The 19,498-nt window shown below is 33.0% G+C and overlaps 2 protein-coding genes across 4 annotated transcripts in view; both read right to left on the bottom strand.

Annotated features, from left to right (window-relative positions):
* Positions 1–4,838, bottom strand: part of LOC123013826 (sodium/hydrogen exchanger 9B2) — an 11,129-nt gene extending 6,291 nt beyond the window's left edge. The window contains exon 1 of one of the 2 annotated variants that reach the window (XM_044412631.1): positions 4,705–4,838. In XM_044412631.1, coding sequence (XP_044268566.1) covers positions 4,705–4,744 — 40 coding nt within the window. In that variant the 5' untranslated portion in view covers positions 4,745–4,838. Of the gene's footprint in view, positions 1–2,009; positions 2,227–4,704 lie in introns of those variants that run through there. The other variant, XM_044412632.1, reaches the window with a different exon arrangement.
* Positions 4,839–5,530: 692 nt separating this feature from the next.
* The window catches only part of LOC123012513 (neuroligin-1-like), a 111,753-nt gene continuing 97,785 nt past the window's right edge, over positions 5,531–19,498 (bottom strand). For both annotated transcript variants that reach the window (XM_044410497.1, XM_044410498.1), the window contains exons 9-12: positions 18,693–18,844; positions 11,527–11,654; positions 9,801–9,950; positions 5,531–8,316 (exon numbers count right to left, since the gene is read on the bottom strand). In XM_044410497.1, coding sequence (XP_044266432.1) covers positions 7,520–8,316; positions 9,801–9,950; positions 11,527–11,654; positions 18,693–18,844 — 1,227 coding nt within the window. In that variant the 3' untranslated portion in view covers positions 5,531–7,519. The remainder of the gene's footprint in view (positions 8,317–9,800; positions 9,951–11,526; positions 11,655–18,692; positions 18,845–19,498) is intronic.

Raw genomic sequence — 19,498 nt, 5'->3', positions numbered from 1 at the left:
GGTAAAAATGTTTTCTTTTATTATACTATTTATCATGTTAGGAAATTTATTAATGTTGGCAAAATTTAATCAAGATTTACTGAATTAATTTAAAACTGATGTATTTTATTAGTATGATTGCTTGAATTAATTTAAAACAAATTTAAATTATTATTAGAAACACTGACTAGGATTCAAAAATATAATCAGTAATATCAGAATATGATTCTAAATTGCAAATTTTCTTCAGTTTAACATCCTTGAAGAACATAATAGGAAAGTGTTACTGAAAAATTTTTCAGCTCTTATTAATTTAACCTTGCGGTTAAAATTTTAATAAACTTTGTGTCCCTGACGTCCTGTRTCCTGTCCTGATAACTTAACAAATGTAAAAGGCATAGTCTGGGTCGGTGCGGCTTTAAAGAGATATTTATTTTGTACTTATCTTCTTCGATTTAAAACAATTTAGAAGAAATTACGTAAGTATAGTAAAGGAGCAATAAGATAAATTTAAAAACCAATCCAAATTAACAGATAAAACAATAAACTAACATTTTGAAATTGTAAAATATTTATTGAACAGGTAGTAGAATTTTATTATCGGGAGACCACATCGTAAATTAAAATTACCTATCAACATTTTAATGTTTAACAAATTTTTATTGCACTCATTTATACCTTCTGTTTGGAATCTAATTTCTGCTTAGTTTTCCAGTTTCAAATGAATTTTAATTTAATCCATATTGGGTAGTGTATATAAAATGCTAAATTCTTGATAAATCATGTGAGGATAAATATTTATCTCCCATTTAATACATAAATTATAAATCAGATCAAGTTTGTGCAATTGACGACTTTGTTTCCAATTTCCGCAAACCAGAAATATTCTAATTTTAACAGTAATTGAAATCTTATTGACTTTTTCGAGTTACAGAAAACCCTCATAAATTTTTCAGGAAAGAGATGGATTTTGTATACCTTCGTGTAGGTGAAATGCAGCAAGCTTTTTCCCCACGATTATAGACCACCTGTTCCTTGATTTTTATGCGACTCGAAACGGCCGCATGTTCTTGCACTATTGGGTCACACCAATAATGCTCAAGTTTTTCATTTAATCAATTCGTACAATGTGGAATTTCGGAAGAGAAAGAAAATATTTAAATTGCTATTAAAGATTTAATCCAGTGTGCCACTTGTGGCAAACTGGTTTTAAATTTCGTCGCAGCCCCTAACAAATTTAAGTTTAATATTTTAATAAGAAATTGATTTTAATTTCTCGTGTTGGTGTAAATCTATATTTAGAAAATAAATGAAGAAAATAATTGTACATACCTACTGAATCAAACTGAGTTTGTGTTTTAGAGTTTAACAATAAGAAATAATTATGTAAAACTATAATTGTTAACAATTTTGTTTTCTATGCGTTCGTGTCGCTGCTATGACAATTCAATGTCTTTTCTAAACATCATATGAGAAACTGTTATTGGAAATCGAAAAATTCAAGAGATTTATTTAATTATTATGGCCCCCTACTTCTTGTTGATTTAAAGAGGATGCTTCGACTATTAGGATAAGTTATGGACCAAAATTAGACAACAGTTTTACGACATATTTAAAATATTGCGCAAATAATCACGAAATTGCCCTACATAATTCGATTAGGATAGTTGTAATAATTTGATTCATTGCTACCCGGRCACATTGAAAATTACAGCCATAAAACAAACAAAACATCACGCTAAAGACATAATGCCGCATAATTAACACGTGGATTATTACGTTTCTTTAATTTATAGAAAACGCTGCTGAATTTTGATTTAGTCACATTTTTGTAACAAAAAATTATTTCGTATTTTTAAGGCTTTTATGTGTGATTTGCGTCCTGAAGCACTCAACACAATTACGAAATTGGAAGAAAATGAATGTTAATTCGCGTCATTAGTTCCAATTTTCCTAATGCTGCTCACATACAGCCCGGAACGAGGGGCCGCTTTAATTAATTTTGATTTGAGTGAATCACAGTTAATTACCTGGAGTTTTAACTAAGTCTTCATACCGACTGAAGCATCACATGCACTTTACTCGCACCAAATATCTTCCCACAATTAATAAATAATCGTTATTGAATTTTATGGCACAAGCGCGGATAGTTTCGATTTCAAAGAGCTTTTCACATACACTTGCAAAGTTCACTTTTCGTATTGTAGACTGAAATGAATGGCAGGATGGCATGCGCTACCTTTTATATACATCATAGTGGTAACGTTACTTGTGCTTACGATAAATTAGATGGATTAACCTGTACAGGTTGTACCTCTAGCTCGATTTGATTGTATACTAAAGCGATTACGTCACGCTTTTGTACCATGCTGCAATCATTAATTGTTATTGACATGTGTATTATATTAAGGGATGTGTTTACAATTAATCGAACTTTTCATCTGCAACAGGTTTTTTTTTTTGTTGCAATTTAGTGTGACGCAGCGAGCAGATGACACATGCGAGTTATTGAACCGAAGATATTATAATAATTAAATAATTTGTTATACTATCGACGTTTCTGTCGGTAAAACCTATRCACTACTTAAATTCTAAAGAATTTGAAATTTTTACAACTTACAAATTTTATTATTTACAATCTTCTACGGACGCCTTTGAACAACTTTTTAATCCTTCGTTCTATTTTCTCCTATTGCGATTTACTATTTAATTTATGATCGTGCCAAATATGAGTTTTGGATTATAATATCCGACTAATAATTTTATTATTTTTGTTAATAGAAGACAATATTAATTTGTTTCGAATTTGGGTCTAGGTCCCTCAAAACAACCCACAAATTATCGTCATGTTGAAATTTTCGAATATTTTGATTTCATTGCTTTTAAATTCGACACTTTATTCAGCAGTTAGTACAAATTACGGCGATGCAGAATCCTTTTAAATATAATGTGTCTTCGAACAACTTTAAACGGTGCAATTTAGGTTTAAATACTGAAAAGTGTAATTGCATTTCGAAATTTTTACAAGGTCAATTGATGCTTCACTTAATTTTTGTGAACGTTCTGTATTTTGTATAAGTAAAGTTTATTTATGCCTGAAGCTATGCATCACACCATTTTTGCTTTTTAAAGTTGAAATAATTCAAAGGAATTGGAGCGTTAACAGTAAATGTCGCGGACGATAGTGTTTATTTTACCAATTTTTATCGCAATATTTATTTCTGTCATTTTAAAAAGGACGTGTATTTTTTATAATAATATGATAAAATTGTAAATTTGTGTTTCCTTTAACCATTTTTTATGTAATTAAAATAATTTTTGTGTTTTTGTTTTTATTTATTTGCTACAAAAGTACCTAATAGTAATAGTAATTTGGCTTRGAATTTATTTGATCTACTTTAAATGTTGCTATAAGTATTTGATTAGAAATTGTTATAAAAATATAATGACAGTTCGCTGAATTGATAGTAATTCCACTACAAATATAGTGTTAGTGACAGATAAGACACGCCCATTTTGTGTACAAGAATATTGGATGACCATATTAAAAGTTTTAATCGATTAACAATTCCAATTAGGCAATTTGTACCTATTTAAAACAGATCCAATGTATCTTTATTTAGAAACAAAAATATAGCTACCGTTTACACTTTGGATCAAGTCTACCTAATCGAGTTTCTTATTATTGTCTAACATTTTTTAAATAATAAAAATACAAAAATGCTCAATGTGAAAATATTACTAGTGCAAAACAAAATGTTTGCTTTTGATCAGTCGAGTAAAATTTTGCATAGAACTTGATACAGCAGAAATCATTCGTCTAGTTTTGATTAGAAAACAAAAATTGAATAGTATTTTTGTTATTGATTTTTATAGAAAAATTGAGTTAAGATTACGATAATTACACTAGAAAAAAATTAAATTCCTAATTCAAGATTTCTCTATTCTGCATTATAAATCCTCCAAGATTAATAAATAATTCCCAAAAATTTGAAAAAGAGAAACTAAAGAAATCCATACAGATCGATTACTAAACCGTTAATAACCTGTTAAATATTTAATTCCTTTATTATGTTAGATTAAGTGGATAAAACACAATCTATTATTGTAAGATCTTAAATAAATTCCGTTAATTCGTATTAAAAATGTTTTGTTTATTGTCTAGAGTAATATCTAGCTAAAGCTGCAATCTTTTGATAAGAGCACTTTATTACACTTGAAAGAGTGTAAATATTGAACTTAATCATATGATGTATTTTGATAATGATAATTAGTAGTATGATATTTACTAAGTAGTATTTATTGATGGATAAACACTTTAACGTCCATTTTAATTTTTCCAGTGTTACTTGCGAGACAAAATCTTAGTTTTAATTTATTTAAACTTTTCCGCCTTTGTCGGAAATTTTCCTGGGAGTTATTTCATCCGTCTATTGGCAATAATTTTTTTACGTGGTCGCAGTTAGCAGTAATTTGTTTTATTTACCCACGCAAAAATGCCAATAACTTTACATAGGCGCTAATTTCAGACTTGTTGAATTTGATTAATAAGTTTAAGCAAAGTGCATCGTGTGACCAGGAGCCGGTGGCGGTGCTCACGAAAACTATAATTGCTATTAGCACAAACCTCGCGAGTGAATAATCGCTGAGCTAACATTCTCAAGCACTGCCACACTTTTCAATTTATACAATAGCAATTATGGGTTGTGCAAACATGGAACTTACTTGACTTCACCCGAAAAATTCGGATCCGTGGAGGCTTCATCGGGGTTGGGGGTCGTCTAGCGCTTCCCAGCGCTTCATTTGTAGATGCGCAATATGACAGATTTGAGTGCCGACTGCACGTCCTACACCCTAAATGTTGCTCTGTAGTGGACAATTAATAAAAGAGTCGTTTATAACCATGTTATTCAAGTCGGAAATTTGCGTTTATGTGGAGCACAAAGGCGAGCAAATCGTCACACGTGGTGCGGATTTCCAAGGGATGTCAAGTTTCAGGAATTCGCYGATCAATAATTTCGCAAAGGACCAATATTTGTCAATTAGAAAGGAGGTGTTAGGAGTTTTTGAATAGTTTCATTAGGCTACTTAGTGTGTAACGTGATATGTGTGAATCGTGGCAAGTACGCCTTACCGAGCAAGGATCTCAAAATATTTGCTTAATAGATTTGGGTTTAAAGGCGAGTTTATTAGAGCGAGTGTCGTAAATTGATTTGTAAATACGATGATGTTCGTTGATGTTTTATTAAGTCAGGTGGTGACAAGAATCAATAGATAGTTGGTCCGAAACTAGTTATTTCAGGCTGTTGCCATCGTGGTCCAATTAACCCTCATGGGAAATGGAAATCTTCTGCCTCCCACGAGTCAGTTTAAATCATTGTATCTTAGACTTTGGTGCTGGAGTAAAGTGGATAAAATATGTGTCAATGTCAAGGGAAGTTATTAAACGTCTTACCAACACAAAGAAAATTATTATCGTCTCTAGTTTAAGCAAAAATGAATAGGGTAAACAGCAAATCATTACAAGGAGAATGAAAAGATGCAACCGTCATAATCGCATTTATTATTTAAACAATTCAGATGTCACATCGATAAAGGATGTATTCTTGTACAGTAAACACCGTATCCTTTAATGATATAAAATTTAAAGGAATCGCTTTCATCTCATCAAAATGTGGAGTCACTCATATCTCCGAACCGAGCGATATAAATATGCGATTAGAAAAAAAACTGTGATTTCAAAATCATGTGGTAGTAGAAAAATCGCATATTTACAACAAAGGAATGCGATAAAATCGGTCGGATCAGTCCCTGGATTACATCATTGATAACTGAAAACCTAAACAAAAACAGCAACTGATTGTCTAAACTTGCATTCGCAGTTATCAACGATATAAAAGAAGCAATACATTTTGATTCAGCACTTTGTTTATTTATAGAAATTTACAAGTAGCACCACTGTGCTATTATAATATTTTATCATAAAATTAAACAAATTCCTTTGTTACACTTGGCTTATTGTTTCATAATGCAAGCTAAAATTATTTTAGGGTACGTAACTCAATTCCCAAATTTTTAATATAAACTCTGGTTGTGGAAGACCGGCAGAACACAAATACGCCAAACACAGATAGCATAGTCGCATGCCAATCTTGATATAAAATATATTTTGACGCCGCTTTTCAAATAAATGGTTTTATTGATGCAGTTTTGGTCCGCACTGGTCGTATACTTTTGCATTACATTATGGAAAAATGTGTGGAATTGCTTATAGACAAAAATTGCAGACGCGCTAAATGGATTTTAGTGGATGCGACTGCATACATAAAAAAGTGGCGATTAAAATGGTAATCATTTTTTACTAGAATCGTATGATTGGTGTTCCGTCGTCAAATAATAACATGCCATTTTAATTGTTTCAACTAAAATTACTCTTTTAAAATCAGATACGGGGTAATAAATTGTGCCAAAAGAAAGATTAATTTTGTTTGCTGTTATACAGTTGATTAGTATAATTTACACTAAGAACAATTCTTTCGTGGATTATAGACCCTTTATAAAACCAGATTAAGTTGAAATTTATTCAGACCGACCGTAATGAAATTTAAATATTTATAAAGAAAGCAGCAAAGCTTCTTCGTTTTCGATTAACAAATTTTAGTAAAGTTTAGCACTCAGTAAACAAGTTTCAGTCAAGAGCAATAATTTGTCAGTAATCTCATTTATTACTACATATTAGTATCTCAAAGTCTAAAAAAATTGTAAAAATTAAACAATATAAATGGTCGTCTTTTGAAAAAGCAAAAGAACATTAAATAAAAAAATTGTACAATAAATCAATTTACGTGTCTTATTTTCATTCCATTTTGTTAAATATTTGTTTAGATTTATATGTTTTTATATATTTTATTTAAAGATGTATGTTATACTAAGTGTGCTGGTTTTAAATTCAGTTTGTTTAAAAATATAAGTGTATACATATTAAACCAATTTAACCTGCGTTCTAATGAAATTGTAGATTGGTTTAAAATTTTTGCTATGGTAATCACAGTAAGAGGAATTATAAATAAATCTAACTGAAGCACTGATTTCAGAAACACCCCAAATCCATTTTTATTCTATGTGAGTTCTATATGTTTTTGAAACTAGTGATTCAACTACAATTTCAACAAAGCGCAGCCATAGTTCATTTATTTTCTTACTTCTTTATTTATATTAAAATGTTAATAATTTTCAAATATTTTTTTTAGTTTGTGGCCTTTGTTGATAAGCTTCTTTATTCATAAAGCGGCTCAATGAATAGCTCCAACATTAAACAGCAGATTGGCCCTTTGTCTATGCTACGTATGTCAACAGATTCGAAGGTAACAAAAAACGGCCTTCCAAAAACTCAACCAATAAAATCGTCACCGTCTTAGCTCATGACAATAAATTTATGACAATCACAGTGCGATTACTATATTAAAAATCAAGTTCAGTCCGATATGATTTTGATTTTCAGTTGTAATATTTTGATTAGTTCACAACAGAAAACTGACACTCAAACAGAAATTTCCTGTATTTGGACGCGTTTTTTCATAGTTCCTGGCGTAGTAGGTGCTCCTTGCGTCCTTAGAATACCGGTCTGATTGCACGCGRCCGGGGGTTGGCCTTTGGGAGGCGGCGGCGGCTCCGGAATACCTGGACTGGTCACCGGGGGCTTCTCTTGGTTCGTAGACGTGACATCTGGCGGGTAGCTCTCTATCCTCTTGGCCGGTGGTGGCGATGAATTGAACTCTTGAAGCGGTAATTCCGTCATCTGCATTTCTAAGCGCTTGTCGCAGCTGAACTCTCCGTACGAAGACGTGAAATTCCCCCTGGAGATCTCATAGGGCAATTTGCCGCCGCACTCGTATGAAATCTGTCGGGATTCGAAGGCCTTGTCGTAGTTCTCTCCGGAAGAACTACTGCAACTTCCGGCTTCCGCGAGCTCCTCTTTCTTTTTGTTTTTGCTCTTACTGCGGTCGCGCTGGTGGTAGATGCCAGCGAATATCACGATGTTCAATAAGAGGAGGAAACAACCCACTGCTATTGTTACGGTGAGGGCTGTTGTGTAACTTTGGTAGTGACTGGACGCTAGTTTCCTGAGCAAGTTGTTGTTCTTGCTTACGCTTGGGACGATAATGGTGTTATTAGGGGGGCATTCGGTCGTCGTGGCTTGAAGGGCGGTGTCGGACTTTGGAGGCGGCGGTGGAAGTGATGTTGTGGCTGGAGGAACACGCACGGTTGTTGCAGGGGGCGGCGGGGCTATCACATGCACTAACGGGGGCTTCTCTTTGGTTTGGGGACGGACGGAACCTGCAAAAGCATAATTATTTTTACACCAAATCTCGTACAGTGCGTTTGCAATCCTATTTTTGTAGATACATGATAAATTTTTGGCCGTAYACACAAATATACAGGGTGTTCGGTCCTAGTCGCCYCAGCCGATAACACCTAAACTTACTTGTTTTTTTCAAAAACTAAATTTTCTAATAATACTATTCATTCTTGGTTTTCTTAGTAAATGCATCAACTTTGTTTGGCACATCCGGTGTAGCCGGAAATGCAACCAAATTTAGTTTTTCAAATGGAACACCTATGTTTTGTTGCTCGAAACAGTAATAAATGGCATGAAAAATACAGTAAACAATTATTTATTACATTTTACTTTACATAATGCACTGAGAAAACAATTTAAATTTTAGAATTTTATTAGCAAATTTTGCAATGTAGGCGGATTTTACTTGTCAAGGTATTCATGCAAAAAGCAATATGCTTGGATACCGTTTAATTGTTATTTTGTCAATAAATCTTATTGAGATTTTTAATAATGGATGATAATAATTACGACGAATTGGTAGATCWGTTTGAAGTGTTTTTTAAGTGCAATAAAAATAGAGCGGAAGCTGAAAGACAGTWTAGAGAAAAATACCCAAATAGAGTTCACCCAAATTGTTGGATATTTAGTCGAATTGAAAAACAAATGAGACGAACAGGTTCGCTTCTTAAAACTAAAAAACATGTGTTTCTTAGTGAAGACCAAGAAAATCGAAGAGTTTTCATAAGAGAACTCGCTCATCTGACAAATTAGATTTGTCAAACCAACAATTAAACTGTATCCAAGTATTTTTTTATTCACACCWTTCCTTTRAAATTAAAAATCAGGCTACGCGACCAATTTCCTTATAAAATTCTAAGGTTTAAGATGTTTTCTGAGATTGCATTGTGTTAGGCAACATGTAATAAACTGTGGTTACCGTATTTTTTATGTCAATTATTATTGTTTCGAGGAAAAAACATAGGTGTTCTATTTGAAAAACTAAATTTGGTAGCATTTCCAGCAACACCGGATGACTAAAAAAATTTGATACATTTATTAAGAAAGCTAAGAATTAATATTATTACTTAGATATTTATTTTCTGAAAAAAAGAAGTAAGTTTAGGTGTTATTCGCCGGGGCGACTTGCATCGAACACCCTGTATGCAACGTAATTAATAAATGAAGCTTAAAATGCATGAAATTTTTACCCAAATTACACTCGTAAATTAGTTTTCTGAATAAATCGTGTTTTAAGACTCGTCAAAATACGAGTGCATTTGGTGAAAAATAAAGTTTTTTAATTCCGAGCGAAGATAAATGATTTGGATTTTCACGGCTGAATTCATTCGCAACAGAATTGTTTAATTTTTCTATTATTGTTTAGTCAAGTCTCAAGTTTTTCTTTGTGTARCTTTTCATTTCTCCAACAACAAAAGCAAACTTTTTATTTGTATTTAAGAAGAAATAATTAGAACGTTACCGTCATAATACTGCTCATCTTCTTCTTGGAAATGATGATGCCTCATTGAAACATCGTCTCCTTCTCCAGGTCTGTGTAGTTGGGGTATGAGATTCAACCAGAGTGACATTTTATGTCCTCGGTAATGATTTCTCATCTCCGGACGGTTTCCTGTAACACGTACGAGTGGTTACTTGAGTCTTGCAGTAAAACTACTACAACGAAAGAAAACTTTAATAGAGACGTTGATGTTTAATGATGTTCCTGACTTGTAACTGTTCATTCAGTGTTCACATTTTTATTTCGATTAACTGAAAACGTATATTATTGCTTTTGAAATCTCCAAAATTTATTTATTTATTATATTTATTTATTATTAGACAGTATATGAAGCAAAGCGTAGTAAATAAATAAATAGTTAAAAACTAGTGGCGTAGTCACGAGATATTTTAAAAAAGAGTGCTTTAAGGTCCTATGAAACGAGTTTGAGGCAAATTACAAAAAATTTGGCCAAACTTGTGGGTTTGGAGACGACTAGAGTTTTGAAATATTTCTATCAATAACTAGACGAGTGTCTGACATTTGAAAACCTTGTTAGATTATTAGTTATAAAAATATTTTTCTTCTGTGGGCATTGTGAGTGTAATAAAAGAGTTTCGCCCGTAGAGTGCAATAATAATTATTTTCTTGAAAGTTTTCATTGCGACAATTATGGAATAAAACTGTGTAAAAGAATACAAAGTAGAGTTGTGCTCAAAAAGTGAATAAGACGAAATGCTTGAATGTTTTAGTAAAAAGTCTGGTCCTTGGACATCTGGGTCGGTTTTAATTGAATAAAACCCCGGTTGCAAGCAGTCGAAAGGCTATTAATCACGATGCAGAAACGTTATCGTCTGATTTTTCTAATAATCGATGGTGCAGCTTTGCTCCAAATTAATTATTCAGACTGATTGCAGAAAAGTTGGCAAGTATTCGAGTGCGACCGCTTAGGTGATAAATGGAGACGTGGGTCTTATTTGCGAGGAAAAACACAACCGAAATTCTTAGGAAATAATTTTACAAATTCATTAATCTCAATGACACGATATTTTAGAATCACTTTTAATTAACATGATTTACGAGAAAATTCCACTTTAATTTCGTAACTTGAAACTGTACTTTGGTTGATAGAATATCGCCACATATTATTAATAGCCTCTTCCGAGTGACGTTGGGGCTGCTTTTATTTTGAATCTCGGTTTTAGTGAATATTTCCCAGTTTACATTAGTTAATTAAAACTTCCTACTTTGTACATTGCTAATTAGTAAAAATTCCTACTGAAGAGTTTTATTTGCTTTACTTATCCGGTTTATATCTAACAAATATATACGATAAAAAGTAAAGAGCCAAACTCGATTTTTACGACTAAAAGCTTTTTCTTTTACAATCTCACACCAAAAAAAATTTACGATTCCCCGAGCTTCGAGAGAACGTTCTGATTTTATAACTGTCAGCAGCCCGGTATAATATACAGGGATGAGGTTTAGGAAAACAACAAGGGAGTGGTACTCGGGAAGAGAAGGTGATCGAGTAGTGGTAGACTTCGGCTTCTGGTAGAACAGTATGAACTTACGGTGGTACTGAAATGAGGGCAGRGAAGCGGGAGCCAGGAGTGGATAAAGAAAAGTCGATGGGAGCGTGTTGAGAGAAAGTCCAGCTTTTCTTCGAAATAGTTATGTTTGSTAGGAACTGCAAAACTTCTCTCACCTAATTCCAAGTAAAGTTGGTTGATGGTATCATACGTGTCCCAGTAAGGCGTGTTGATTTCTTCATGTCCTTTTTGTGAGTTCTTGGCTTCTGACGCTGATGCATTTGGAACGGCGCCATTTGGATCCCTGAAAAGTAATCCCTTCACCAATTTCTTTTTTCCTCATTGATTGATTTAAGTTGGCATTATTGTTAAACAGGTGGAACTGATATTTCATCACCCTGTTTTAAACCCTGCCACTTAAATCGGCAATATTGTTTTTTTCGGTTATAATAAAATTGTATCTAGAACTTATATTTTACCGCTATATAGATATTTCCTTCAGGAGGCGAGCTTATTTTATTGACCGTAAAAATAATGTTTCAATACTATTACGTCCGAACCACCAATGTTTCAGATTATATCTGCTTTAAAAACAAACCTTTTTCATTGTTACGTTTTAACCACCTCGTAAAATAAGCGGATTTTGTACCAAATACAATAAGATTGGCGGTTGCAAAATGTTTCTATAAACTGCGCAGTAATCACTTCCGGAAAAACAGCCAGATAAGTGTACATAAAAATGTAAACTTGCAACCCTTTCGCTTAATTTAAAATTTGTAAAAATTTAACTCGAGWTTGATTTTTCTCAAGCTTTTTACCGCTCGAGCTGAGCCGAGAACACAGGGTCCTAAATTGCGGGTGACGGTGAGTTAAATTATGTGAAACCGCCTCTTGTGGTCGGTTGAGGTTACACGAGGTACACCCCCTCTTTTCTGAAGAAGATGACATCAAGTGTCAACAACAACTTTGACCTCTATATACTATTCCTCGACAATAAGTTGAGCTTGCAGTTTTAATATTTTTGATTTCAAAGGAAAATGAATAATTTTTCTTCCATAACACCGAAACCCGGATTAAACCTCGCTCGAACAAATTGTTGCGAGYTACCCGAAAAATTGATGAAAGTAGCTCGACATTTGCATGATTATAGTGAAACTTAAAACTCCTCAACTTCTCTAACTCGCATTTGCAGACAGCGTCCTTCTCGATGAACACATGGAATCCATTCAATCCGCCGTAGATCAGTCGGAAAGTTTGTTAATTTTAAAGTTAGCCAAAATTCGGGCAAAAACCGGCCGCGATTGCGGCTACGCCTGCCTAAATTAACCTAAAGCTGTTTGTTAAATTTCGATCAGTTAAACGCTGCCCAAACGTGACCCAATGCAAGCTAGATTAACCAACAACATAAAAGTAGTATGTACTATGTAGTAGTAATATTGTTTCTGTGTTTTTTACTATACATTTTACTGCTTTTCATGCAGAACACACGATAAAAAAATAAAACGTAGACAATAGCTAACGTCATTTGTGAAAAGATTTTGTGTTTTCTTACATTTTCAAGCAAATGCTCATAGGTTTTTTTTGAGAATACTTTATGGAGATGTATGCGGTGATTGATCAGCAAAGACAGTCAAAAGCGTGTTAGTAAGTCGAGGAATCATGTAGGTATTATAGCAACCTCACTAATAGCAGCATCGCGGCAGATACGAGACCAATTTTAGTGGGTCGATGCGTTTACCAGCCACTTGAATCTGTAATGAAGCAGGAGAGAAACCCTGGAAGCAGTTACGATGTCACATCGGTTYTGCTCCGGGCATGTCATTATCTATGAACTTCATATCTTCGAATATCCAACCGCTCCGGTTATAAATTTGCGGATACGCCGCCATATTGCTTCGCTCCCACGAATTGTTTCGAAAATATTAACATTATCGTTTCGTGTTCTTCGCAAATCGGTTTTATATTGGTGCGCAATCAGTTAGACTTATCTGTCAGATATTTTTTCGAGAAAAGTGGTGATATCCGGAGAATAACCATATCTGAAGTGACAGAACATTCAGCGATTCGTTCGAAACAATTTCAKGTGTCTTATTTGCCGTCGACCTGAAGATCTATCGCCAAATCGCTGAGACATCATGTCGGCACCTTTTTCAAATGCCAAATGCGAGACGCCGATGAATAGCAAATAGTTGACCCGAGTTTGGAATTTCGAGATAATTATTAATTTAGTTTCACGACAACAGAAGCGGCGCTATAAATTTTGACCTGTCTTTCAAATCATGAAATATATCCTTAAGAAAAGTTTCAAGCGCAACTTTACAAACTTCAGTTTTCATTATTTTGCAACTATAATTAACTACTAATTAGAATCTTCCATATGGCTGGCATTTACTCTGAATTTTATTTTTATGAGAACATTGTTTTTTGAGGAAAATTTTAAATTAAAGTGATGGGTAAAAAACCCAGGCTTCAAAAGCGTGTGCAAGCAATCACATTGTTGACACAGATTTAATAACATGTCTATCATTTTTCATAGCTGAAAGTTTCATATGTGYATACACATGGGACAAAACGTAAAGTAGAAAGCGTCAATTTTCTCGTAAAATGCTGCGAAATACCTCTTAAGCGATTCTAGTAACTTTTTTTTTAACACATTTCACAAGCGTTTTGAGTACTTCAAACTCTACTTAATTTATTATTAAAACGAGAGTTAAAGTTTGTTAAGTATTTCTCACTGACTTGTTTTCGAAAGTTTGACGCAAAATCCCACAAGATCAAAAACTTAATTTATTACTAGGTCTATACAAATTTCTTACATATTTGTAATTATCTGAACTGGTTCGAATTAAAATTACTTTTATTTCTTTTGGATAATATGTTTTTAATGAGTGTATGAATTTTGTAAATAATTCTTATATTCCATGAAACATATTTAATTAGTTCCAAAAATATACTCTGGCCATTTCCCCAAATAATAATAAACTTAATACCTAATTCCTCTTAAAAGCATAAAATATTTTGTTAATTTATGATAATATAATATGTATTTAATAAAGGTTTAGTCAGTGTGTTGATCTCGGTGTTAATGCCACAGTATTATTTAAGTAATGCAATGAGTTTACAATGCTGTATTACTGGCTGCCGGAGGCGACATTTATTTATTTTCACTTACGCGAGAGCTTTTTTTTCGAAGTAAACTTGACATTTTAATGAGAATTTTGTTTTCTGGCAAAAACTGCTACTGAAAAAATTACAAGTCCGTAGAACGAGTCCGTAGAACGAGTCCGTAGAACGAGTCCGTAGGACGAGTAATTTTTTCTGGCAGTTTTTTGAGTTATATGCCTAAAGGAAACAAAACTCGAATTAAAAATGTCAAGTTTTCTTCGTAAAAAAAGCTTGAGTGTAATTCGGTAAAACAATTTAATGAATACGTAAATCACTAAATTAACAAATAAGGTCTAAAGTTAGGTTCCGTTTTGTCGCTGTAATAGTTAGGGCAAACTTTTGTCGCTGTCATAGTGACAAAAACACCGCGCTTATGGGATTTCTAGTGTATGAAAAAAATTGGCATTGCAATTTTTGGTTATATCTCACATTGGAAACGTCCTAACGTCCTAAGTGTGTTTTTTGACGTCACAAAATTTGATTTCTGTGTAAAAAATGAAGTTTTTTACAAGAATTTGTTACACTGACAAATTTAGAGTGAAGAAGTTCTACTATTCATATAGAAAAAAATACATAGACCCTAGAATAGCGATGAAAAAGTGTTAAGCTATAGATACATAAGATCAATGTTCAATGGACTTATAGTTGAGCTTCCTAAAAAAATGTTTCTACACTTTTAAAATAGTTAAATGGTGCTCGAACTTGAAAACTGGCATTATAATGGAGAAATACAAATTTTCTCATGGTTTATGTTTGAATTTCGACCCCTACATCGATTATTATATTAATATTTTAACAATGTTCTTATCAGTTTTCAGATATTTTTCACTATATTCAAACTAATTAAAAAAAAAAGGATACAGTTAATCTATATTTTTCACTATATTCAAACTAATTAAAAAAAGGATACAGTTAATATTTAAATAAAATTGTTCCTTATCAAATTGATTTATAAACAATAAATTTCAGTCTTTAAGGACTCTGTAGGTATCTTGTATAGTTATAAACTAAAATAGTCTTGTCAGCAAAATTAAGTTTACTGTGGAGACTGTGATTTTATCCTGCAAAAGCTAATTACAATTCAAGTTTAGTTTAGTTGGTGTTGTTTAATGACATTTTCATTTTCATATTAGAGCAGTTGGCGCTGTTATCGTATTGAATTGTTCAAATATTTATTCAAGTCTTATCATATACCTTATTAAATTGAAATTATATTGCCCTAGTTGTAATAAATTTTCAACTCATTCTTGCTTGCGATTATTATGCAAGATGCGCATTTCTATTGCCTAGGGTAATGCAATTGTAAACTAGGAAATTAGAAATAAGTTGTCTAACAATTCTAGTATAGTATAAAGTGAGTCCAATTAACGAAACTTGTAAGTTGTCTCGAAGTTAGTTAAACGGATTTATTAAATTGGAGGACTTCAAAAAATAATTAAACCTTATTTGTGAAAAATAAATAGTAGTGCTCTATTTTACTTTGATTACTATACTTTGGAGTCTGTAATTTGGTCCGTAATGAGCTGGTCGTATTTCAGCATGGGATAAGAACAAAGTTTTTGCACAACTGGTAAAAGTGAATTTAAATTAGTTTTTTATCGAAAGTTGAATCAGTGAAAATTTTGCTCTCCGCTAATTTAAATTAACATTTTTCATACATAAGAAGCTCTGAGAAAAATGAGACGACAAAATTGAATTTACTTAAAGCACAATCATAAAATTTTTATACCGTGATGAAATGAGTTAATCTAGCAAGCAACACAAGATTGCTTTTCGATCGATTCGATTTCTGGTAAACATTCCCAAAAATCAAATTTCCGCGCGCCGTTTAAAAAATGCAGTAAGTTGTAACAGATGAGGTCGTAAAGTTTTCATCTGTGTTTACTGGGCGGAGACAACAATCTTATATAATATTTATGTACTGTGGTGTTGCTTTATCTTTACTACAACACCAATGTTGGCGAGATATTACGCCAAATTTTTCAAATGGCCACCAYCGAGCTTTATAACTCGATACGCGCTCGTTACCTCATCATGGACTTGCAAATAGATTGCAGTTTATAGCCTTGATATTACCACTAAAGTCCATTATCTGTCGTTTATTGTTTTAGCATCCAACTAAAACAACTGAAGCCCGATAGTGTCCAACATAAAACAAAACCGAATTTTACGCGCAGAACTTACAGATTTTTGGCATCACCTAATTTTTTTATCGACCAACTAACAAAAGACTTTATCACGTTGCAACAAAATAAAATGCAACACAAATATCCGTACCACACACGGAAAAATTAATGAATTAATTGTTGCAATATATGCTTTGTTGAATTAAATTCAATTGCAAAAAAGCATTGAAGCCAGTTAGAAAATAAGTTCGTAGAATTATTTTTAAAAACAAAGAAAAGCCTGAACAAACAACAAAAAAAGTTAAACAATAGATTTATTACAATAATTATTTTAAATTAATTCAATTTGCGTGCGCGTTTGTTAAATTCTCCGTCACCAAAGGCGAGTGAGGTTTTATAAGAAAACGTTTTATAATGWTAAAGAAATTATGATGATGGAGAATTTAATGGATCGGTCCATACTTTTTTCTTTAACATAAAATGTTAAAAAACCTATATTCAACTATTTTTTTATATTAGCTACGTAAAAGTTTAAAAATTCGTTTAGGTATTTCCCAATAATAACTTATTTCAAAAAATCTTCCACTTATATTCTTTAGTCTGTTTTTAGGCTGCAGCTGCATGCTTGTGCTTTCTGCTGAGAACGCTGGAAACTTTTTCTCAACTATTCTTAAAAGAAAAGAATAATTTAACAAATGACGCCCCCCTAATCTCGATGGTTGCAAAAAGAGTGTACTAGCATGAAAACACGCGCTTGACACAATGTCGAAGAGACTTATTTATGAACCCCTTAGTTCACAAGATGAATTAGTACGAGATAATTATGTGTGCRTAAGATAGATAGTCAACGATCACTCATCAAGTAATGTCGCTGACTTTTCCCCTTACATCCAGTTATTAAAACCCTTAGGAAGCATCCATCAGATGCTTTTGACACGTGAACTTTCCCTCTATAGTTGTCAAAAATGACAACTACATTACTGAAACGTGTTATAAAAGATAAATCCAATTAGCAAGTAGGTCGATCTCKATTGGTCTCATCAATTAATAATTAAATATTGTTGTGTGAACTTGGTGTAAGTAACTGGGCTGTTTAGTTTATGAAATGATCTCCTAATTATAACGTTCGTATGTTTCTCTGGCTATAGAGAAAGGCTATCGGATATTWWGTTGATAAATGTTAGCTTGAACAATGTAAATGACGCCATTGGAATAATTATATACAAATCTAGTTATTTTATGAAATAACAATTCCTTTGATGTTAGCACCAAATACTGGCGACTAATTAACTTGTGGCTTTCGGAACTGATGATATTGTCAAATGTGCAGAAATTTCTTAAAAATGCCTCAGCTAACAATATCGAATCTTCCAGCAAGCACTTTAAAAGCATGCTGAGAGAAATGAAGAGACTTTGAGGTGTCATGTTTAGATTAACAGAGAATTTGGTGCCTTATTTACGTCGTATCATGATTGTTAAACCACAAAAATCCTTACATTTCGCTAATTTTTGGGTATACACTATCCTCTTCCGGTTTATTGCCGCTAATAATAACTATTCGGATACTGATAAATCCTTTAAAAAGCGGATTATCTTCTATAGATTAGCCGAGAGCTTATTTCTTTCGTTAGGGCTTTAGTAGGTGTACCGGCCTTGTTGAGGATAAGAAGCTCGTCTTAGTGATGGTGGAGAAAGGCGTCCTTATCGAAATCCGTCCCTAAGTAATTATGGGGTTAACCGAGCTTTATCAAACGTCGCGGCCAACTAGATGAGCAAAGTATTGTAATTAAGTTTCTAATGACCCATTCGACCTATTTYAGACAAGTAGCAAAATAAATGAGTTCAAGTACGCATCAAATTAAATCGTTGCATAATGCAAAAGTCGGCCGTAATAAACGAGCTTTCGGTCTTTGGAAAAAGCAATTTCAGCAATTTTTATTATGTATACATGCATCATTCTTGCGTTGTGTTTACGCAGGTTAGCTGATATCATCCCCGATATACGAGCCGTTATTGCAGAAGGGGATACGGAGTGACAATAATGCACTCACCCCTTCCTGGCAAAATTGCTGATGTAATGGATGAGAGTTTTCGAAACTGTTACATCGCTGTGGCTGTAGTTGTGTGGAAAAAATGATCCTCCGCCAATCAAAGGAAGGCCGAGAATATAGGGAAGATCCTCGCCTCGTACGCTGCCGGCTCTCTGAAATGCAAAAAAATCATAAAGATACCTATACTTTAAAATCCATCTCAGTTTTTTACAAATTAAAAAAAAACTTAATCTAGTAAATGAAAAATTATTTGTAAATGAAAGTCTTCAAGTAATTACAGCGCAAACAGCAACTCGTATTTAAAATGTCTTTTTTAATTATTAATTTCTGCTCTTTGAAGAACCAAGTTCGGTAATAAAGAGGCGATTAATTTTTAATTTGTCGAAAAGAGAAAACAGTTTTGTCAAACATCAATAAACTAGATCAAAATTTTCTGATTTCGTTGCATCCGCTCTTTCACCTATTTATTTCGGGCCGCTTTAGCAGCAATACCAACTTTACAAACACTAATAAAAGTCACTGAAATAAGATTAGCAGTGATAAAAAGAAGCAAAAGTTGGCCCAGTATTACCATTAATTCTCTAGGAAAAACCATGATGTCAATAAACCAAATTATCTTCCACCCATGTTAGTTTTTGCCTTCGAATTCGATCCATTCTTTATGTTGAACATCATCGGCAAATTACCGTTTATATAAAAAAGACATTCGTCCGGCAATTTATGTCTCCGGGAATTAATTTTTATCTAGGTCAAAAGGTTGGAAATAGAAGTAGAGATTGCGGCGTCGCCACACATTTCCTAATGGC

The sequence above is a fragment of the Tribolium madens genome, unplaced genomic scaffold (genome assembly GCF_015345945.1).
Source record: "Tribolium madens isolate multiple individuals breed KSU strain unplaced genomic scaffold, Tmad_KSU_1.1 Scaffold_96;HRSCAF=242;Tcas5.2_LG5, whole genome shotgun sequence".
In the NCBI taxonomy this organism is placed as follows: domain Eukaryota; kingdom Metazoa; phylum Arthropoda; class Insecta; order Coleoptera; family Tenebrionidae; genus Tribolium; species Tribolium madens.
The sequence above is the reverse complement of the archived record's forward strand: the minus strand, read 5'-3'. Positions and strand labels throughout refer to the sequence as shown.